The sequence below is a fragment of the Brugia malayi genome, assembly GCF_000002995.4.
Source record: "Brugia malayi strain FR3 genome assembly, contig: Bm_v4_Chr2_contig_001, whole genome shotgun sequence".
In the NCBI taxonomy this organism is placed as follows: domain Eukaryota; kingdom Metazoa; phylum Nematoda; class Chromadorea; order Rhabditida; family Onchocercidae; genus Brugia; species Brugia malayi.
In genome coordinates, this window is record NW_025062476.1 from 6,298,658 (window position 1) to 6,318,616 (window position 19,959).

General features: G+C 31.2%; 4 protein-coding genes across 6 annotated transcripts; 1 reads left to right on the plus strand and 3 right to left on the minus strand.

Moving 5' to 3' along the window:
- Positions 1 to 472: 472 nt before the first annotated feature.
- Bm4191 (Uncharacterized protein) lies at positions 473 to 12,396 on the minus strand (the record flags this gene model as incomplete). Its single annotated transcript, XM_043078618.1, has 31 exons — positions 473 to 621; positions 794 to 904; positions 1,209 to 1,292; positions 1,519 to 1,644; positions 1,990 to 2,069; positions 2,176 to 2,283; positions 2,431 to 2,523; positions 2,665 to 2,750; positions 3,009 to 3,117; positions 3,293 to 3,383; positions 3,473 to 3,584; positions 3,709 to 3,804; positions 3,906 to 3,990; positions 4,247 to 4,386; positions 4,560 to 4,707; positions 4,818 to 4,975; positions 5,557 to 5,684; positions 5,857 to 6,021; positions 6,185 to 6,342; positions 6,950 to 7,094; positions 7,531 to 7,702; positions 7,892 to 7,975; positions 8,064 to 8,228; positions 8,698 to 8,795; positions 9,272 to 9,436; positions 9,579 to 9,708; positions 10,008 to 10,081; positions 10,282 to 10,348; positions 10,448 to 10,604; positions 11,184 to 11,283; positions 12,291 to 12,396. The coding sequence occupies 31 exons, from the start codon at positions 12,394 to 12,396 to the stop codon at positions 473 to 475; spliced, it is 3,690 nt and encodes a 1,229-aa protein (XP_042934552.1).
- Bm13137 (Uncharacterized protein) lies at positions 6,286 to 6,730 on the plus strand (the record flags this gene model as incomplete). Its single annotated transcript, XM_043078619.1, has 2 exons — positions 6,286 to 6,337; positions 6,657 to 6,730. 2 exons carry the CDS (start codon positions 6,286 to 6,288, stop codon positions 6,728 to 6,730), a joined length of 126 nt encoding a protein of 41 aa, XP_042934553.1.
- A 629-nt stretch (positions 12,397 to 13,025) lies between the features above and the next one.
- Bma-lgc-20 (Uncharacterized protein) lies at positions 13,026 to 16,554 on the minus strand (the record flags this gene model as incomplete). Of its 2 annotated transcripts, XM_043078620.1 has the most annotated exons (10): positions 13,026 to 13,204; positions 13,469 to 13,621; positions 13,921 to 14,194; positions 14,464 to 14,647; positions 14,882 to 15,004; positions 15,267 to 15,382; positions 15,562 to 15,609; positions 15,696 to 15,777; positions 16,022 to 16,115; positions 16,425 to 16,554. In XM_043078620.1, 10 exons carry the CDS (start codon positions 16,552 to 16,554, stop codon positions 13,026 to 13,028), a joined length of 1,383 nt encoding a protein of 460 aa, XP_042934554.1. The 2 variants fall into 2 exon arrangements, with proteins under 2 accessions (XP_042934554.1, XP_042934555.1); XM_043078621.1 differs by lacking the exons at positions 14,882 to 15,004; positions 15,267 to 15,382; positions 15,562 to 15,609; ... (1 more) ...; positions 16,022 to 16,115; positions 16,425 to 16,554 and having other exon boundaries at positions 14,464 to 14,526.
- An 882-nt stretch (positions 16,555 to 17,436) lies between these two features.
- On the minus strand, positions 17,437 to 19,758 carry Bm1823 (Uncharacterized protein; the record flags this gene model as incomplete). 2 transcript variants are annotated; one of them, XM_001899922.2, is made up of 8 exons in its annotated part: positions 17,437 to 17,636; positions 17,731 to 17,850; positions 18,135 to 18,239; positions 18,447 to 18,561; positions 18,730 to 18,852; positions 19,175 to 19,298; positions 19,416 to 19,526; positions 19,661 to 19,758. In XM_001899922.2, 8 exons carry the CDS (start codon positions 19,756 to 19,758, stop codon positions 17,437 to 17,439), a joined length of 996 nt encoding a protein of 331 aa, XP_001899957.2. The 2 variants fall into 2 exon arrangements, with proteins under 2 accessions (XP_001899957.2, XP_042934556.1); XM_043078622.1 differs by lacking the exons at positions 19,175 to 19,298; positions 19,416 to 19,526; positions 19,661 to 19,758 and having other exon boundaries at positions 18,730 to 18,762.
- Between the last annotated feature and the right edge of the window lie 201 nt (positions 19,759 to 19,959).

Below are 19,959 nucleotides of genomic sequence, written 5' to 3' on the forward strand. Positions count from 1 at the left end.
AAAATTTGAATAAATTAATAGAAATGCATTCCGTTCTATCAAACGACTATAAAAGGCTAACCAAAGACAAACAAAGATGTGATAACAAACCATCCATTTATGCAAATTTTGGATGCTATGTGTGCACAAAGTAGAACAAATGAAAGAAGGGATAAGAACGCATTCTGCAGCACAACTATTTTTATTATGGCACAGTCAGTGAAAATATATTACGGTTCATGCATTTATTACGCAAGAAAGAATAAGTAATGACGTGAAAGACGTGATGCCAAACGTTCATCTGTCTGTTATAACCTCATGGATGTATGTTAAATCAGTAGTTAGTATATTTTAGGAAATTGCTCTAATAGCGAATATTGATGTCTAAAGAAAACCTGCAGGAGGGACAGGTCATAAATTTGATTTCATAGTGAGAAAGGTAAGATGCTGGTTTTGGTATTTACATAATTGAAAGTCGCTGAACATTTTGTGATCATATAATTTCAGAGGAACATAAATGTGGATCGCCGCCGTTTCCCATCCATATTCGATCGAAACGTGCAGCGCTGATTTCGACACCTTTACGTTTACTTAAAGTCGTCTTTTTCAACGATAATTTGCACATATTTTTATTATTTTGTCCTAAAATAATTACTTGAAAATTTAAGGCTTTTATAATTCTAATAGTGAATAGTTTGAAAAGACTGCAAAAGATTTGCAAATATTTTAGATGAATCAAGAAGGGGAGAAATCAGTTATTAAATTAATGTGTTCTAAAAATAAACTTAACTTCGAAGAATAGAAAACTAATTACCGGCCACATTTAAAATTGGAGACTTTTTGGGCGAAATTTCTATTTGACGGTAAATGAACTCATTCTTGAAATGACCATACCAAACTGTAAAATGACTTTTCCCCATAATCCCTAAAGCAATCTAAAATTTTCGTCTGATAACATCATTCAGAGCTATGCGAACATATCCTTATATTAAAATGCCAAAACAGACGGTATTATTAATTGAAGTTCAGAAAGTTTACCGGATTACTAAATCATTATATTAGATACATCACAAACTTCTGGAATGGTTAAAGAATGATGAGTAAAATTTGCAAAAATTGCTGTTTTATTTTGAAAAAAAACAAAACATATCTGGTTTGTCAAACATTCTTTCTAAAGGGATTATAAAGAATTAATCAGTGACGTGAAAATATGAATCAGTGAGCCTTACCAAATAAATTCTTTTCTCGATTTGTAAGGCGAGAAGCAACAATTCGAAAATATCGATCTGATGCGATCTCATGATCTTCATCTTCTAAACCATAAATAGTGCTTTGAAGAGAGCTGTGGAACATTATGGTACAATAAAGTTACAATAATTTAAATTAACAAAAGTATGTAGAAGTTCCGCCTACTGTTATATTTTTTAAATTTATTCTGATTTGAAGCATTCGCATTTCTAAAATAATAAACACAGGTTGAAAGCATCAAACATTGGAACAATACAGAATGAATAATTAATTTGATTCATTGCTTCAAACCTTTGTTTCCACTTTTTTCTGTCATGTAGGTTAACTCTTTGAAGGCCAAATTTCTCTCTTTCCATTCACTATAAGCTCTCGTACGACGGTAATATTCATTTCTGCATGCTGATGACAGTTTCGGATCTTAACGGATCACAAGTACTACATGAATTCTTCCTTTTATTTGTTTAAAGAAATTACTGATTTATTTATTTGTTATATTCAGTTAATTTAATTTATTCAAATAATGCAATCTCTTTTGTATTCTTACAAAACCAACAATTACAAATCAAGTTATGATTTAAAGATTAGTACCGAACATTGCCGTTCTTGTGAATCATTTTGAGAAATGCGAAAATCATGATTAAATACTATTTGACTACTTTTCAGTAAATTTGTTTTCTTTTTCTCTTATTTTTTTCTCATCTAACTAAGTTCTCGAAGTTACTTTTATTTTTTTATTTTTTGTAGATTACAATAAAAACATACCACTGGAATTGATACCATTTCTGATATCAATATAATACCATTTGGACAAATCACATAATTGAATAATATGGCTATTTTCTCTGAATATTAGATATTTTTTAAGGTGGAAAAAGAATTCATTATTTTAATTTACTTGATTAAGAAGTTTCTATTGAGATATTTCTATAAATAAGGGAATAAGCTTACAGCAGTTGACCCTTTTCCTTGGTAGTCATAATAACTTTACGTTCCAATGATTTATCTAAACTCTTTGTCATCTGTTGAGTTCCTTGTGCCTCCTCTTTAATTTGCCGGCTGTAAGGTTAGAATTTATTAGCACGTGCATTCTAAGATTAAAACTGTATCAATTCTCATTATCACGTTTTACGTCATGCTTCTTATAGAAGTTTATTTAAAAACGAATCATTTAAGCGACTAATTTTTCATTATAGAAACAGTCACTTGAACTCATTTTTAAGTTGACTTTGTTGTTCCACTTCAAAATTTTCACACTCCACCTGCAATTCCAATAGCCCACCAGTAGCAACTTGTTGTCTATAAATTAGTCCTACTTTATTTATGTTAAACAGCAAGATATCAGAAAGTTTTATCACAATGATAAGCCAAAATTTGAATAATCTCTAGGACTTAGAATTGAGTGTCCTTGCAGAAACAACACATACAAGTGAACTTGACCTCAAACATTTTAACTTTTCTTTCGCATCGTTCACCAATGCATCACATTGACGGAGTATTTCTTTATCAGTTGAAGATGTGATATGCTGAAATTTTATTTTCAGCTTTAAAGCTTTGAAAAAACCATGTCTATATTTTGTCAAGTTATTGCTCTCATTCAGGTAAATTGCCATTTTTATTTCTTTTAATATAATGCACAGCACTTCTTTTCTTTTCTGAACAAATCGAACTAAAAATGATAGTAATACACGCTCATGATGAAGAAAAATCAGATTCAACTTTAGCTCAAATAATTTTGCCTTCATTTCATGTTTGAGTCTTTTAATATCCTCCTTCAAAGCGACAATAAAAGTTGTCCATTTGCATAAATCCGTTTCGCTCAGTTTATTAATTAAAGGATACACACCATTTATGCTTTCTAACAACGCCGATAAGGTTGATAAAGCATTTATCCTGAAGTACAAAATATTTCTAATGCGAAGATATAACACCATTTAAAATTAAAAACTATGAATTTCGAGAAAGATGCTTCTTTTTTTAAAGTTATTTGCAGGAAGAGAAGTATATAGGGGATTGAAGAGTTCAAAAATATTTCTAAACTCATTTTAGATGAGTCAAGCAACATTACCTTGGCCGATATAACTTTTGCAATATATAAGTACGAACAGCGCTCTGAATTTTGATGCGGCACTTTGCCCTGTATGTCAACAATCTTTCTACTGAAATAATCAACTTCCTTTGAAACAGATAATTAGGGCTTAATAAAAGTAATAGTATGTGAAAATTAGAAATTTCTTCCCAATATCACCTTTGACTAAGCATATAACTGCAAACTGTGTTCTTCGGAATCGAAAGCGATACAACCAAGACGACATACGTTCAATCAAGTTTTCAATACTTTCTTTACTTAGATGTAGTATCTGAAATAAGGTAACATTGAAAATTCAAATCTTGAATGAAAAATTTTGTGATTTAGTCTTTGGAATATAAAGAACTAAAGATTTTCTTTCCTAGCTAGCTCCGAAGTTTATTTTTCAATAAAACCTTGTCAAACTCAACAAATTTTCCGTGTCGGAAAAATGCTTTGGTGAGACCAAATTTGTAATCTTTCTCTTCCAAGCCAACTACTCGAAATAGGCACTGAAATGAAATTCCTTTCAAAAGTTACTTAGGAATGAACTCAAAAAAAAATTGCGTAAAACTCAGGGAGTTTTCATTTTTAAATTGAGTTGCAAAATTACCTTGCAAAGTAATTGAGCATCGAGCGTCATAAGTCTGCTTGGTAAATGTTTTTGATATATATTATATAGTGAGAGGTAAGATATTCTGCAGTGCATAGAAATTTTACTTTTTTGTGATTATTTAGAGAAGTTGACAACAGTGACCTTTGACATCTAATCAGGTAAGGATTATTATTTTGAACTACACTTTAGATGATAGAGATTTGCATAAATCATAGTTCAATAAACATAAGAATTCTAGCAGTATTCTGAAGTTTGGCGTTATTTATCCTGTAATGGAAAATAAATGACGTATCATTGCTTAAATTTGGTGGACAAAAATTTAGACATTAAGAACTTACCTTGATGGAAATCCTCGCTGCATAACTTTTAGCGCGCTAGACATTCCAGAGCACTTCAGTTGTAATAAAATTTGTGCACCATCAAATTGATTAGATTTCATTTCTGAATTCGGCTTGATGCATCGTACAAAATGGGTTCCCTTAAGCAAACAAAATTCTTTTAAATGAACAAAGGCGGAGTTTTCAGTGAATACTAAATAAGATATCTCGAGAATAATACCAGAAGTAAAAGTGACGCAACAATGACCGTTTTCATTTTATTTTAAAAAATTATGTAAAAAATTATCAGCTCATTCAGCTAGTTGAAATTTACCGTTTCACGTAGTTTCGATAGCAAAATATCAAGTTGTGAGCGAAATTTGTTTCCAACCGAAGCATTCACCAATTTGCTCTGCGATACATCTCTTCTGTCAGTGTTTGAAAATTTGTTATCAGCAAACAGTTCATACACTAAGCTTTTCCTTAAACGGAATATTTTGGGAACGACTATAATTTTTGAAGAATATAATCCAAGAAGATATTTGAAAGGCTTAAAGTCTATAATTCCGGAAAATATTTCTGAGTAACAGACCTGCTCTGCTGCATGAGACACTGCAGTGATGCATGTAAAGTATCATTATTCTTATTAAGGAACTGAGCGGTATCGTAACAAACATCAGCCGCATAATGGCAAATGATAAAACCTTCATCGTCACGCATCGTCCGATGACGACGTGATGACTGCGGTACCTGTATAGCGGATCTTACACCTTGTATAAAGCCCATATTTCATTTTAGATGGCATACTTACTCTTTGCAAATGCACAATTTCTTTTGAAATTATCACTATTCTGTTTAATTATTCTTAATTGAGCTCCGTAGGTTTTTAATTATTCATTATTTGTTATGTGATACATTTTAATCTTGTATAATAAATTGAAGTATAAACTTTCATCCTCAAATACCTCATTGCAGTATCAAATAAATAACCTAGGGTGGAAATGTTATGGAAAAATTTTAAGATATTCAAGTAATATAGACTTGTGTTGAACCGTAAAATCTAATCAGTAGATCAGTTACTGATCGACATGACCAGTAGTTCTCTTTAAGGTGTAATCTACGGTTTTTGCTCCGAGCATTGCAATAAAGGACGAACAATCGTTGTCAGGGGGTCCTTTTGCAGAGCCAACCATTTTCTTTCTTTGCTTTAAAGTATCAATCACTAATAGCTTTTTTGACTTTTATTGAATCTTTAATTGGTTGTTGCTGAATTTCTGATTTATGACGCATAGCAAAAAATAGAAAACACGTTTTCAAGAATGAAGACGAACCATTAGACAAGGATGACAAATATGGGCTTCATGCACTGCTCTCGTGAAATGTTGCGTTGAGGAACGTGGCAAACGTGATTCATTGTCTAATAATTCAAAGATGCCGTATACCTTTTGTTCAAATAATTCTGCAACACAAAAAAGTACGCAGTGACTCCATCTACCTTTCATGTCTTTCAAATTTTAAAAAGTTAAAGTTTAAAAAAGGAATATGTTTCTGTGGCAATATTAATTTCTGCTAATTTAATTCACTCTAGCTCATAACACCAATATATGAAATGTTATTCAAAATAACTAAACCAATGCAATCTTTGTTATCATTGAATTCAATAGTATCACAGTGCAATTGCTCTTTGCAGTATAAATTTTGCTCATCCATCAAAATTCGCTCATTGAAAAAATTTTGCAACTTTTCATTACAATAGTTTATGCAAAATTGCTCGTAAGAATTTACATCCAATGATTCTGAAATAAGTAGAAAAGTTAACTTTTACTTTAAGATAGTAATTTTTGTAAGGAATAAGAGGTTTTCATAATAGAGGTTTCATATGAATTTGAAATATTTACAGAGGATTATGGAGTGATAGCAATCCAGAAATGAATAATCACGACATGGACAAAAAAGTACCGAAACCAGCTGTATCTAATACGCCGATTGAAAAGGCACTTTCATGGAATGGCATGCATTCCGCGATTTTGTTAACGATTGCAGTAAATAAATTGCTGTAGATGGCTTTGGCGAGAGCATCACGGGCGGCACTTGCTTCGCTAGCGCGCAATGGTACTCTACAATACAGAATGCAGTAATTGTAGTTCTTATATCTGTAAATTTCCATCTGAATTTCCTAATCAGACAAGTGAGGTTGTACTTACAATAAAGAGCAGAAGAACTAAGAATATGCAATGCTCTTATCATATCTGGCATCCGGTGTGTAAAATGCTTTTATCAAGTCTGCTAATAGAACAGTTTAGAATGTTCTTGCCATGCTTGAATAGTTGAAACTGTAAAATCAAAGAGAAGAAAATATAAGCAAAAGAGTGGATCTCCAATGAAATTAAACTTAAAACCATGACCACATCTACCACAAGGGATGTTGCAGTGAAGTCTACCACAAGGGATGTTGCAGTGAAGTTAGAAATTAAGTTGGAAGGGGAGCGACTAAAAATCTCATGAACAAGGTCCTTAACAGATGGATATTTCTTGATCTTCAATGTTTTGCAGTCCTTCAGGTTAGGCAGAAGTACTGGTGATTTGAGAGAATACTTGAAGTTGGGACAGATAGAAAAAAGTGGGAATTAAATTTTTAGAGGTAGTGAATGTTTTATTGCCAGTAGGTTTTTATAGAATCAAAGAAAAGTTTTAAGTTGGAAAGATCAATTCCGAATAACTAACGCATAAAGTGTCCCTTTAGTTCCACTTCTAGTGGGTTGCATCAATCGAGTTACAAGATGCTTTCTCAGATCGATCACTTCAATACCAAGTAATTCAGCTGTATTAACCAAATATATCTCGCTTCCTTTTGTAAGTTTACAACCACCTGCAATTTAAATCATCTGCTGACATTTCTTCATACCAATTTTTATGATTCTATTCACTGGCTTATTTTTAATTTTTCATTATCTTCGAGGTTAAAATTATCCTTCGGATTTTTTAATAAGTATAATTATAATTGTAATTAATTATAAAGTGAAAGCGTTTTTTGACCACCTATAAGACTAGGATTTTTATTTCATCTATGATGTTTTACTAATTTTCACTCATATAAATATATTTTCATGAACATTCTAACAACGAAGTGTCGTCTGTCTTTTTTTGTTTTAAAATGTTTACGTCTTCATCTACAGTTTGAAATTTTCAAATTCATTTTAGTATTAATGTATAACTGAAACTTTGTTAATGGATAATTAGCTGCTCAATTGAAATCCAGTACTAACTGATATTGTCTTATAAATCTTGAAATTGTTAAAAATCACTTTTGTAATCAATTGTTTCATCTAAAAATTCAATATTTCCGAGATGTAAAACTGCGGCAACTATTTCGAACACTTCGTCTCGAATGTCTTCTGAGACATTTATGTGACTGAATGCACCCAGCAGTCTTTGGAAATCGTTGTAATCGTCAATCAAATCATCTCGCATGTCATCCTCAATTGTCATTTTTAAAATTGGGAAATCTATTCTTGTTATTGGACAAACAAAAAAAAAAACTCTTTCAGAAATGATCTAAAATCAGTTTTAGAATTTTTAATTATGAATTGAACAGTCACATAAATTGTTAATGATTTAAATGATGAAGTGAGAAATAAGCACAATAAAATAAATTGTCATCCTCACCAAATCATAATTTTTTCTTCCTGGTACTATTTTACTCGAATTTTCTTTGTTCAAAAAGAATTGTATACATCCTTTATTAAGATACTAAAACAATAGACTTTGTTAAAATATACAGATAGATTGAAAGTTCAAAAAGTTCAATTTTAAATGAAAGTGAGTGGAATGAACTAACATTGAAATTTTCCAATTTATTTAATTTCAGTTTATTTGCCATTCGATCATCAGCACCAGCAATCAATTGATAAAATATATGATAATTCCTTTCGCATGCATTTTGTCCACAAAGGCGTGAACGTTCTAATAAGTAATGTGAAACAAAGCCACCCACAATAATGCCCTAAAAAGAGTTTAGTTAAAGTATAATTTATCAAAAATACATATTCTAAATGTTATATGAAAAGCACACAAGTTTTTTCCTCACTAATTCAGCGAAATACGAATTATAGGACTGAATTCAAATAAATACGAAGAAAGTTTATTCAAGATTGCCTCATTATTTACTATGTAATGCCAAAACTGTGACCAAATTGAATGTTCTAAAATACTGAATGAAGTATTTCTGAAATGCTTAGCGCTCCTTGATCCAGACATGTCATCCAGAATCTGCTGAATTCAGAACTTCCTGTTTTAAAACTATTTTATACAAAAGTTTTCATAGTTTCCGAAACATTATAGTACTTTGTTTTCAGCTCCGCTCTTCAAAAAATTCAGTAAATAAATCCATTATGCACTTATTCACTAATAGTAAATAAATGAATTCTCCCAGTTATATATGAATTTCTGCAACACGAAAACTGTTGTGTAACCTTTTTATTGAAATGTATTTCAACAAATTTGCCAAATCTACTGCTGTTATTGTTGCATGATGTTTTTGCATTTCCAAATGATTCCAAAATTGTACTTACTAAATTTTAAATAATTAATTACAAGAATATTCAATATTATTTGAAGAATCTAAAATCTAATAATTGAAATAAATGTAGTATTGTAACTGAATTTTGTTTTGATTCATTGCAAACCAAATAATTTTGAGCATTGAGTTTACTAGAAGTGTTTATTTTCTTCTTCTTTTAAAGTTTTATAACAAAAAAATAAAATTTAAATAATGAAAATTTTCTGATTATGAAAAAAATCCCAGTAGCTTTTTTTTTGTCGAGTAAATAATTAAATGATCACAAATGTTTCGTTAAGTGATAATTAAATTGACGGGTCTTGTAAGTTACTGTTTAACTCTGTTATCAAAGTATATATCACTAAATATTTGCTGATCACTTTGGTATATTGCGTAAAGCCATCAACTAATATCCTTTTTTTGGTTTTTGAGCAAAAATCCCTGTATTCATGCAATTAACTGATTAAAATCTTAGTTTAAATGCTTACTTTCTAAAATGCGTTGCTCAATTGTTCCCACAAAATGGCCCCAAGATTCGCATAAAAATCGGATTATATACTTTTGAGATTCAGTTTTACCTGCTCCGGATTCTCCCGATATTATGACCGATTGTGATTCATGATTACTAATCATGTCACGATAAGCTTTATCAGCTTAAAATAATTACATTACATGTGGTTACATTCAGAAACATTCTCTTTCAGGTCTTTCTCAATCTCGATCATTCATCTAAAATTCTATTAGTTCTCTATTACTAAATCCCTGGCTTTGATTTGCATATCATTCAACAATTACCAATGGCATATATATGTGGAGGTAAAGTTCCTAACGACTTCCCTTTGTATTTGTGCACCATTTCGATATCGTATAAAGAAGAAATTTGCTCGTACGGATTGATCGCAATCAGTATATTAGCCACGTAAGTCTATAAAACTCATTGTTACTATTTAAAAAAAACTGAAGAAAATTGATGAATGAAATAACACTTTACTTCACACTAATAATTAAACCATATCTTTAGTGGTAGAATTTTTATATTTGCCTTATATTTGTCAACATTACTGCCTACCCATTCTGGACGATATCCCTAGATAACTAACCTAAGAGAAAAGCCTTAAATTTTTTATTTTATTATTCAGCTTCTTAGTAAACAGAAAGCAATATTTTGAAATTTCAAAGGATTTCGAAGATTAAGAACGGAATTTAGCGACAAATAAAATTTACGTAAAATTGTTTGCGATTATAGCGCAAACGACAGTTATTCAAAAGGGAACCATCGTTTAGGTAAATCAATGAACCTGAAAATGACTAGCGTGCAGTTTTTATTTCCTCATTTTTTTACAGATTCAAATTTCCATTCTCGACTTTATTTTGGCTCAGCTACCTCACAGAACGTATATTCTGTATTAGAAAATTTTGTAGGAAATAAACGCTATTTATGTTAGACATTGTTCTAATTTAGAAGAAAAATTTTTGATTTTAATGATAAAATGTTTACAGTTATCATCGACATCTCGACTGATATCTTCTCCGGCAGGGAAAATATTATCGTAAAAAGCTTGGAACTAAAGTAAATAATTTAATTTAAATTGATCTTGATTATCTCTAGAAATGATGCAATTATTCAAGTTATAGCTTTTTCCAGCTCTAAGTAATGTCCGCACCGTTTCAGTTTTCGTTTCATGCAGTCGTTGTAATGTTACCCATTCGCAACCGATGTCAACAATTTTGCATAAAACGAATCCGTCTTTATCATCAGGTGCCCAAACAAGCATATTCAGTCCTTCTATATCCATCTCGTTTAGTTTAATTGTGATGTCACTAAAAGACTTGACAAATTTTAAATATAGGACAACCGGATAAACATCACTGCTTTCCAAAAATTTTGAAATTAATTATTTGGCTAGAACTGAAGCCAAATAATTAGTTTTTAGATATTATTTCAGTAGACCTTCAAAGGGACTTGAAAATAGCAATATTCAAGATTTCAGTAACGGTTAAGAACTCTCTAACAATAACAATTAAAGTATTTCTTTTTTGCTTTTCACTATATATTATCTTTAAGTTCTAATATAATAATATAACATTATTGAACGTTGATGATAAGTAAGTGTTTGAGCGAAGAATAAGTGCAGTAATTGAAATTTAAATCTAGATTCGCTATTCGAATGATATAAGTCATTAGCAAAAAGATGACTCTTTACTCAACGAGATTTCCTAGGTTACAGAATGTTTATTATAAATGATTTTCTCGACATAATAAACGATTGATGCATTGATATAATGATATAAAATTGATTTTCTAAAAATTTTGCTTGATTGAATGTATGCGCAAAAGAGACTTTAAGACAAATCGTCCCTTTCACAATTTACTTCGGAAATGGTTTATAATTAAGATACCTAAAAAAAGACGATCTTGCGTACAACCACTCGCTACTAGGAATGATAATAGCAAATAAAACTTCCGATCGAAAAAGCTGTTTTTGTAATAGAACAATATCTCAAGTTTAAATTGAAATTTAAATCCTCCATATTACAAATAGTTTAACCGTAAAAAATGGAAGCAAAAAAATAAAAAGGATAAACAACTCATTAATAATGGGTTATTAATGATACTTGCACCTTTTTGAATTTCTCTTTTTTATTTATTGATCTATTTATCTCTAAAATTCCTCCGGAACATACCGCTACTAAATATTTCAGGAAAATGTTAAAACCAGTTCGGTGAAGAAAACTTGACACCCAAATTATTGGCAGCTTAGAGAATTAAATGCAAACTTCCTCGACCGGGTTTACGATTTCATCTACACCGTTTTATCAGCATCACCGGTAAATGACAGAACTACACTGATAAAGTTATCCGGTTCGTTTTCCTCATTTTCATCTAATTACTGTTATCTTCTTTAACCAAGAAGACGAACGGTTATTGTTTTTGTCTTTTTATGACGTCCTTCAATAATAGCACTAGCATGTCATTCAAACTATTAATTATATCAAAATTATTGAAATTGATAAACCAAATATTAGCATAAAGTAAGGAAAGAAAAAATTTTACATGTGTATTGAATCAGACTTACGTATGTCAAAATATAAAGCAATACAAAGTTAATAAATATATCAAATATGCGATAAAAATAAGAGGAAAATGTATTTTTATAAGCCATATTCGACAATTTATGAAATAATTTTTTAGAAGTAATTATCACAATTAAAATTTACTTTGTCACAACAATTTTTTGTTTAGTTTAATTTTATCAAATATAATTAAAACATTATTTGTTCTTGGCTCTTATTTATAACTAATAAGCTTTCATTAAATAATAAATGTTAAAAAATATTAACTATATAAATGTTTTTTAGCAAAATAATAATAGTGTAGCTTTTATTGCTGTTGTTATTCTTTTATTACTATTTATTATTATCATTATTATTATTATTATTAAAATTTTATTAATATTATTATTATTACTATTAATATCATTAATTATTATTATTACTTGTTATCACCACTTTTTTCTTGATCGCTATGCATATACTCTTCTTCTTCACTGAATTTACTCTGTTTTTCATACACTTCATGACATTTCATACTTCTTCGTAATAATTCAAACATTCTTTCAACCCTGTCTTCGTAGACTTTAGAAGTTTCAAAACTTGAACTGCTTGACAAATTAAAAGCGGTGCACTGAACTGTACAATGGAAGAATCTTATAAATATTAATTGACTCGAACCAAATTCCCTCATCGGAAATGTTCAACAGAATACCTTTCACTGTTTGTTATACCCTTTAAGCTTTTTCAATTAACTTTAAATTATCGAAAGTTTATGAGTCCTACACATAAAACATAAGACTTTTGGTCCATAAACAGAATAAGTAAACAACTATAAATATTACTAATAATTTATGGGTAAATGAATAATAACTGTTTTAGTAGACATGAATAGAAATACAGCTTTTATGAAGGACAACTATTGAAAAGTATAAAAACCACAAATTGATAATGTCTATCAGTTAAATAATACAGAACAATCAACACTATAAATAGGTATCGAGAAATATATAGTTTACATTATCTTTAAGACATAAACACATTTCAAATAAATAAATACCAACAATATGTACACTACATCTCTTTTATTGCTTTATTTCAATTCATGTATTCTTAAATTTCTAACTCATAAATCCAATGGACGCGATAAAGGAAGTTTTTTTTTCTAATTTTTTTATAAGGAAATAGGGATTATAAAATTTCGAAAACAGCAACAATAATGAAAGCAATCAAAGCGAATGCTGAAAAAAGATTATTAGAAGCAATATAAATATGTCGCCATTCTGTTGTATAATCTGGCTGAGAATTTTCAAAATTTGTTTGGGTATAGTCGTCCAAATGTCGGAAGTAGCTAGCAGTTGGATCCGGTTCTAAAAATATATTATCTTAGTTAAAACTATAGATTTAAATCTTTTCTAATTATATTGTGACTCCTCCAAAATTTTGACTCTAATCTATTTTAAATCTAATTAACTCGAAAATTTTCACAACACAAACACTTGGTAGCTAAATTGTGACAGAAACAGCATATTTAAAGAAAACGTGTTTCATATAAAAATTCATGCCTATCAAAATTTCTTCCTTTAAAAATTAGTCCTATTTTTCACTTTTTAATCACGAGATAGAAAACTAACCGATACAGCAAATGAGATGATTGATCACTTTAGATGCCAGATAAAAATTATGTCGTGGAGGTATAGTACGCCTAACTCTACTCAGTGCTATTGCAATCATATTAACCATTATGCTGATCACTGTTAAAACAACAACCGTTTCAAAGAACGTGTCTGGAATGAACAATAGTAACTAGTTATCTCGCCACTGGTTAAAACTTAGGATATCACTTTTAAAATGTTTTATTCATTTTTTTTTTAAATTAGGTTTTTTATGAAATTTCATTCAAATTAATCATTTTATCACACTGGAAAGAACGACACTTATTAACTGAATTCAGCAATGATGTTTGCCAGTTAATAATTAGCTCGGTTTAAATTTCATGATTGAATCACGATACAACTTTTGTTTCATCTAATACAAACAGTCAATATCACTTATTATTAACTTGACATTAAAACTAAAAACTTGCAAATTTTCGGTTTTGTTTTTCCAAAACCATTTTCCGGTGAGATGGAACAAAGGAAAATAAAAGACACAGTTTGCAGCGAGAAAGCGAAGAGCTTAACGTAAATCTGAGTGGTTAGATGTCCGAAAAGGGGTGAAGCAAGCATAAGCATCGTTGTAATGGAGACTGGAAGACGCAAAGCAATGCGTAAGGTTGACATTTGCTTTCGAGCATGGATACAAACGTGAAGAAGTTCGAAATTCGAACCACTCATTTTAGTTATCGCTACAGTGCGATGCTAAAATTAGTATGAAGTACGAAGAATGAATATTAACTGATTAGTATGAAGTATGAAGAATGAATATCTTCAATTGAAACAGCTGAAAAAAATTAAAATTGAAGATATTAAATTTTAATTTTTTTCAGCTGTTTCAATTGAAGATATTCAAGATATTAAAAGTATTTGTGCTTAAAACTGTCTAATTAATTTTAAAATTTCTATCATCCTTTATTAAAATCCGAACTTGAATATTACAAAAAGAGCTATATAAAAGAATAAAATACAACCTCCAACATCCACGCAGAATGTTCATCGGTGGGATTTATCAGTCCATTCGCCATCCTCTCCATTTTGACGACTTGTGATATGGTTGCTTTACTCTCAGCTTTCAATTCAAAATGCACTTTTCGATTGGAATTTAGATCACCAAGTGAAAAGAACAAGCAGCAATCATTTTCTTCCTCCGGATATCTAAAACCAATTCTATATCAAAAAAAAAAAAAAAAAGAAAATGAAATGGGGAACTAATTAATCTGTTGGATGAGTAATAATTTAACAACAGATCTGTTTGGACAATTGAAATAATGCTATTTATAATATAGAAATGTACATTATAACATAGAAAATAGTTAGTCATCCCACACATTAACAATTATTTCAAGACAGATAGTGAATTAATTACTCTATCTAGAGGAAAGTATGAACCTGTAATAATTAACATTACAAAATGCTGGATAATGAAACGAGTAGAGTGCCACGACTTTTCCACTTGAGAATATATCAATTTCTTGTACTGTTGTGTAACAACCTTGAACTGTGTTGCATTGTCTTGAAACAAAATTTTATTTCAGCTGATTCTCAGTAATTAAAAAAAGAACAACCAATATTACATCTAGAAGTTGAATAAACAGAGTCAATTTTTTCATCTAACAACCATTATCATTTTCACTTTCTACCTGTCAGTTAAGAAAATTCCGTATTCATAACCTTTCACTTCTAATGATAAACATTATCTAATGAAACTTACTTCTGGTAATGTTTGAAAACAATATTTAAGCCATACTTTATATTAACAAACTAAATTCATAACCCCAAATAATATTCATCGTTAATTGTAGGTTTCCATATGTGATGAGCATCGTGTAATGTATATTCATCCAGTTGCCATTCCTTTTTATCCCATTTCAAACGCTCATCTTCCCATGACTAAGTTCAGTGGATTCATCAATTTACAATCCACATTATGCAGAAAAACTTTAAATAAAAGTAAGAATAGGTAAACTCTGGGAATTTTAAAAAGTGGGAGCATCAAAGGTTGCGCGTAGGTCAAGAACGCTAAATAAATACTATAGAATTTCTTAAACCGTAAAAGTGAGAAAACTAACCACATATAAATCACCGTAAATAGTAAATTGAGATGAGAATTTTTGTGTCTGAAATAAAAAAAAGTAGAAATAAAAAAAAATGAAAAAAAAAAAAACGCTTTTCAGGATAACCAACAAATCAAAACTGCACTAACCAGCTCGACACGTCTCACAGCTACATGACTGATTATAATTGTAAATATATCATCTTTTGGTGTGGGTTCTTCCAGATACAGCCTGTAAAATGAGCTGCACACAAATTTTGAACAGATATGACTTAGTAGAAGTTAAAGCTTGTTCCAAATGCTTATGTCAAAGTTGCATCACAGGACTGGGATTTATGCAAAAGAAACACGATTACTCATTTATTCAGCTCTTATATTTCGGATCCAACTAGAATTTCTTCTTGCGTTATTTGTGTTTATTCCTTTTTTCTTGCCTCCTCAGATATGAGTTATTAAGAAAGATGAGCATAACTAACAAACGAATATCTCCATATTTTGCTTTTGCACGACCAACCAAGAAATAATAAATGCAATCTTCCAATTTATCCGAAAGATCATTCGATGACAAATCTTAAATCAAATTAATCCAAAATATATTATGAATTTCATTTCCTCGAAATATCTTTTAAATTCGAGGATACTTTCTTCAAACGCCCAGAAATATCACATCCTATTTTCCTTGGTGATTGTAGTTTAAATTCAAAACTAGCAGGAAGTTCTCCAGAAAGTCTTCCATGGATAAGATACCTAACAGAAAGAGCCCATAAAAGATGAAACTAGTGAGACTTCAGAAGCAGGAAGACTTTTTTCCAGTATAAAAAGTGACTAAAAAGACTAAATACTATAGCGAACAGCTTACAATACCATAGTTATAGCTACCTGAGACATTATAACGATGCATGCAGTCCACTGTAGTAAATGCTTCTGTGTAACGAAGTTTCGAGAACAGCAACACCAAAATTAATCCATTCCAACAAATAATTTGTTCCTTTCGTGGAAGCAAAATCATGATGACAGGGATACTCACATACACATCAACATACACACGAGTTAGCACTGCTTTAAGGACTGGATAACAGTCGCGTCCTAGGTTTTTTCTTTTTTCTTATGGACGTCAAAGTGGTCGCTATAGGCAACGTTTTCTTGCCCCAACCACTGATTATATTCCTTATCAAGTAGCTTTTATTAAAATATCTCCATCATACCTCACATTCCTACGAAGAAGTCATTCTTCTTTTTTCTACAACTTCTGTAACGGGAAAAAAATACATAAAAAATGCAGTGTGCAACTCTTGCTCTTTAGTTTATGACGTAAACATTACGTTCTCCTTGTCGTTGACTACACTGCAATTTTTTATTTAATATGACCATCTATGAGAACAAATGTTCTCGCGTGCTGCAGTAGTTATTCGGTAGCTATCAGTTCAACATCGTGTCAGGAGTATATAATAGTAGGATATGCATGTCAGTTCAAATCCAGTTGTTGTTGACACATTATGCCTAGATATATTTAAAACATGGGAACTTAGTAGGCAGGACAAGTTGTTGCACGAGAAGCAAAACGATGAACATCTCGATACACCCTAGTGACCATTAATATTAACAATACCCTTATACTGCATTAAATGCCATTCTTTTGTACTTCAGGTAAACAATTACAATATCTTGAATGGTAAATTTATAAGTTAGTGGCTGCAGAAATAAAAATTATTTGCAGCTCAAAAATCAGTAAACATATTAGACATTTTGCTTGCATAAAACAATTTTTTCAAAAAAAACTTCATACTATGCATATATATTACAACATTTATAAAATATAAAAAAAATTTACACTAATTCACTAATGAATAATACCGAAGCAATTAGGATCAGTTTTTTCTATATCAAATGTTCACCATTTCTTGGTCGGTATTTCCTCTTCTCCACCTTTCCATTTTAGTTTCCAGACGAGTGGTCCACCATAGAAACTTCCAGATTTGCGATGTATAACCTTGTTTTGTAAACTCCATTCTGACACTCTCATGTACTGCCAGCATAACCCAGTAATGTATACAATGAAACCCAATGAAAAGCCAGCAAGGAAATTATCTCCTAAAAGCAGATGAATTATACTGATAAGCCAGAGAAACTCCATGAAACCCTCATTTTAATAAAAAGCACCGATACATAAAATTCAATTACATACTCATTGTTGCAAAAACGATCCCTGATGCAGTAGATGCATAGAGGTGGTTCATGAAATCGTCTTTGTGTCTTATCATTGCTGCACCGCTCAGTGTTATACCCCACGTGAAAGCCAATGTAGCTGAAATGCAATTGTTTATACAAAAATTAAAGATGACCTGATTAATTTACAACAGGATGATACAGAAGGGTACAGTAGAACGTTGAACGACCTAAATATATAAGCTAGATTAAGGAAGCAGTTAAAAAATAAGTTTTTGAATAGGCGCAGTTCCCGATACTAACACAACGCTGAAAATATAAACCGCAAATTGAATTACAATAATTTTCCTTTCAATCATCTTCACATTAAACAAAGCATTGAACATTGTTGATAAAATGCTCTTAAAAAATAAGAAAAATAACCTGGAGTCGGTAGAAGCTTAAAATATGTCTTCAGTATTGAGAGCGGAGTAACTGGCACAGGAAGTATATTATGACCTCGAATATGCAACCCAGTGTAGGGGATCACTGAAAAAAGAAATTTAACTTCATTTTCTAAACTTTTCATCGTATGATGGTAAAACTGTATCCGATTCATAGCTAGTCACTTTTAGCATATTCTTGCGAAATATTGTGTTTATTCACTCATTCGGTTACATGTTACTTCATATAAGATATAGATAACTATACAAAAATATCTGCAGACATCAGAGACTGCTCAAAAACAATGCTTACAAAGGAAAGCCGTATACTGTGCACAAGCTAATCCCTTTATGATAGGATCCTCGTTAAGCGGAGAATTGAAGAATCGAAATAATTTCGGCATCCACCATGATGTTTTATACCTGGCCTAAATACAAAATTAATTTCCTCCACATAAAAAATTGATCATCTTAAAAAAAAGTACATCGAATAATAGGCTCTTTTTTACCAACCGATCCACGTACAACACGCTGATATTTTTGCATTATAGGAAGAAAATGGATCAAAATTCAGAATTTGTTATTTAACAACTTGCCAGAAATTCATGATAGTTGTTGTTGGCGCGCATTACTTTCAAACCCTTGTGATGAGGCCATGGTCCTTCAGTTAACTCATATTTTGCGGCGATATCTTTGTACTGCGTGGAACTCTTGTACAGCTGAAATGACAGGAATTGAAGAGGATGGAAACCAATAACATCGCAATTTAAGACTAATGGAGTCGAAAAACGCTTATTTGGTCTGCGACATAAGTTCTACAAATACTCAGAGTGAGTACTGGATTGTTACACATACACTGATGCAAAAGTTCATAGATGGAGCTACCCCTTTCACAACTTGATCCATATCTGTAAAATCACTGATATGCGCAAACATTATAATGTCATTGCTGGAAACGTTCACCGATACTCGTAATTAGCGCTCATTTCAAAATATCTTGAATCTCCTGCTAACAGTTTTGATAATGCCTAATAACCTAACCTTATTCATAAATTCTTCATAATTCCCTGGCTGATCACCTTTCCGTGTTAAATTAGGGTATCTTGTTGAATCGAGACCCATCGGACCCGCAAGAGAAGTTCCATCAGGCACTTTAGGATCATAACTGAAAACTGTTTTCCTGCATAACAGTTTCAGGAATAGGGAGAATGTTTCTGCTTAAATTTGCATCATAAATACATGTTTCTGAACAAGAAATTTCAAGCTTAAATTTAAAACGAACTATTCCGGATCATGTTCCCTTAGCTGTGGCCCAGCAAAACACATTTTGCCACTTTCCGTTGCTGAATCTGTCCAGCCTAATTCGGTCCACCATACTTTACGTGACTTACTTCTAAATAAAAGAAAATGTAGAAGGAACACACAATAATTAGAAAAAAGCTTTAGTTCATTGTAAAAGCCATATTGTCTCAAGACCTGAAAATTCAAACGTAAACAGTAAATCGAAAAAATCAGTGATGAACGAACTGGTCACGTTGATTCCAACGTTTGTTCCAGTAACCGATCCAGGGCGGTCTAGCTGGTGTATAGGTAGCTCGCAGCGGTTCATCACTAGTTTCAGCCATAACAGTGCCAATCCCTGAAATTTAGACTCTAAGTTAGTCCTGTAATCGAAGTAACGGAGAAAGCTCCTCGAAACGAACAATTCAAGTAAACAAACCAAACCAGCCCATCTCTAAGCCACCTCACACCCCACACACCTGCACAACTCCCCCGCACTACACTGGTGTTTGACGTGTAGTAATGAAAACATTAAATCCCATCTT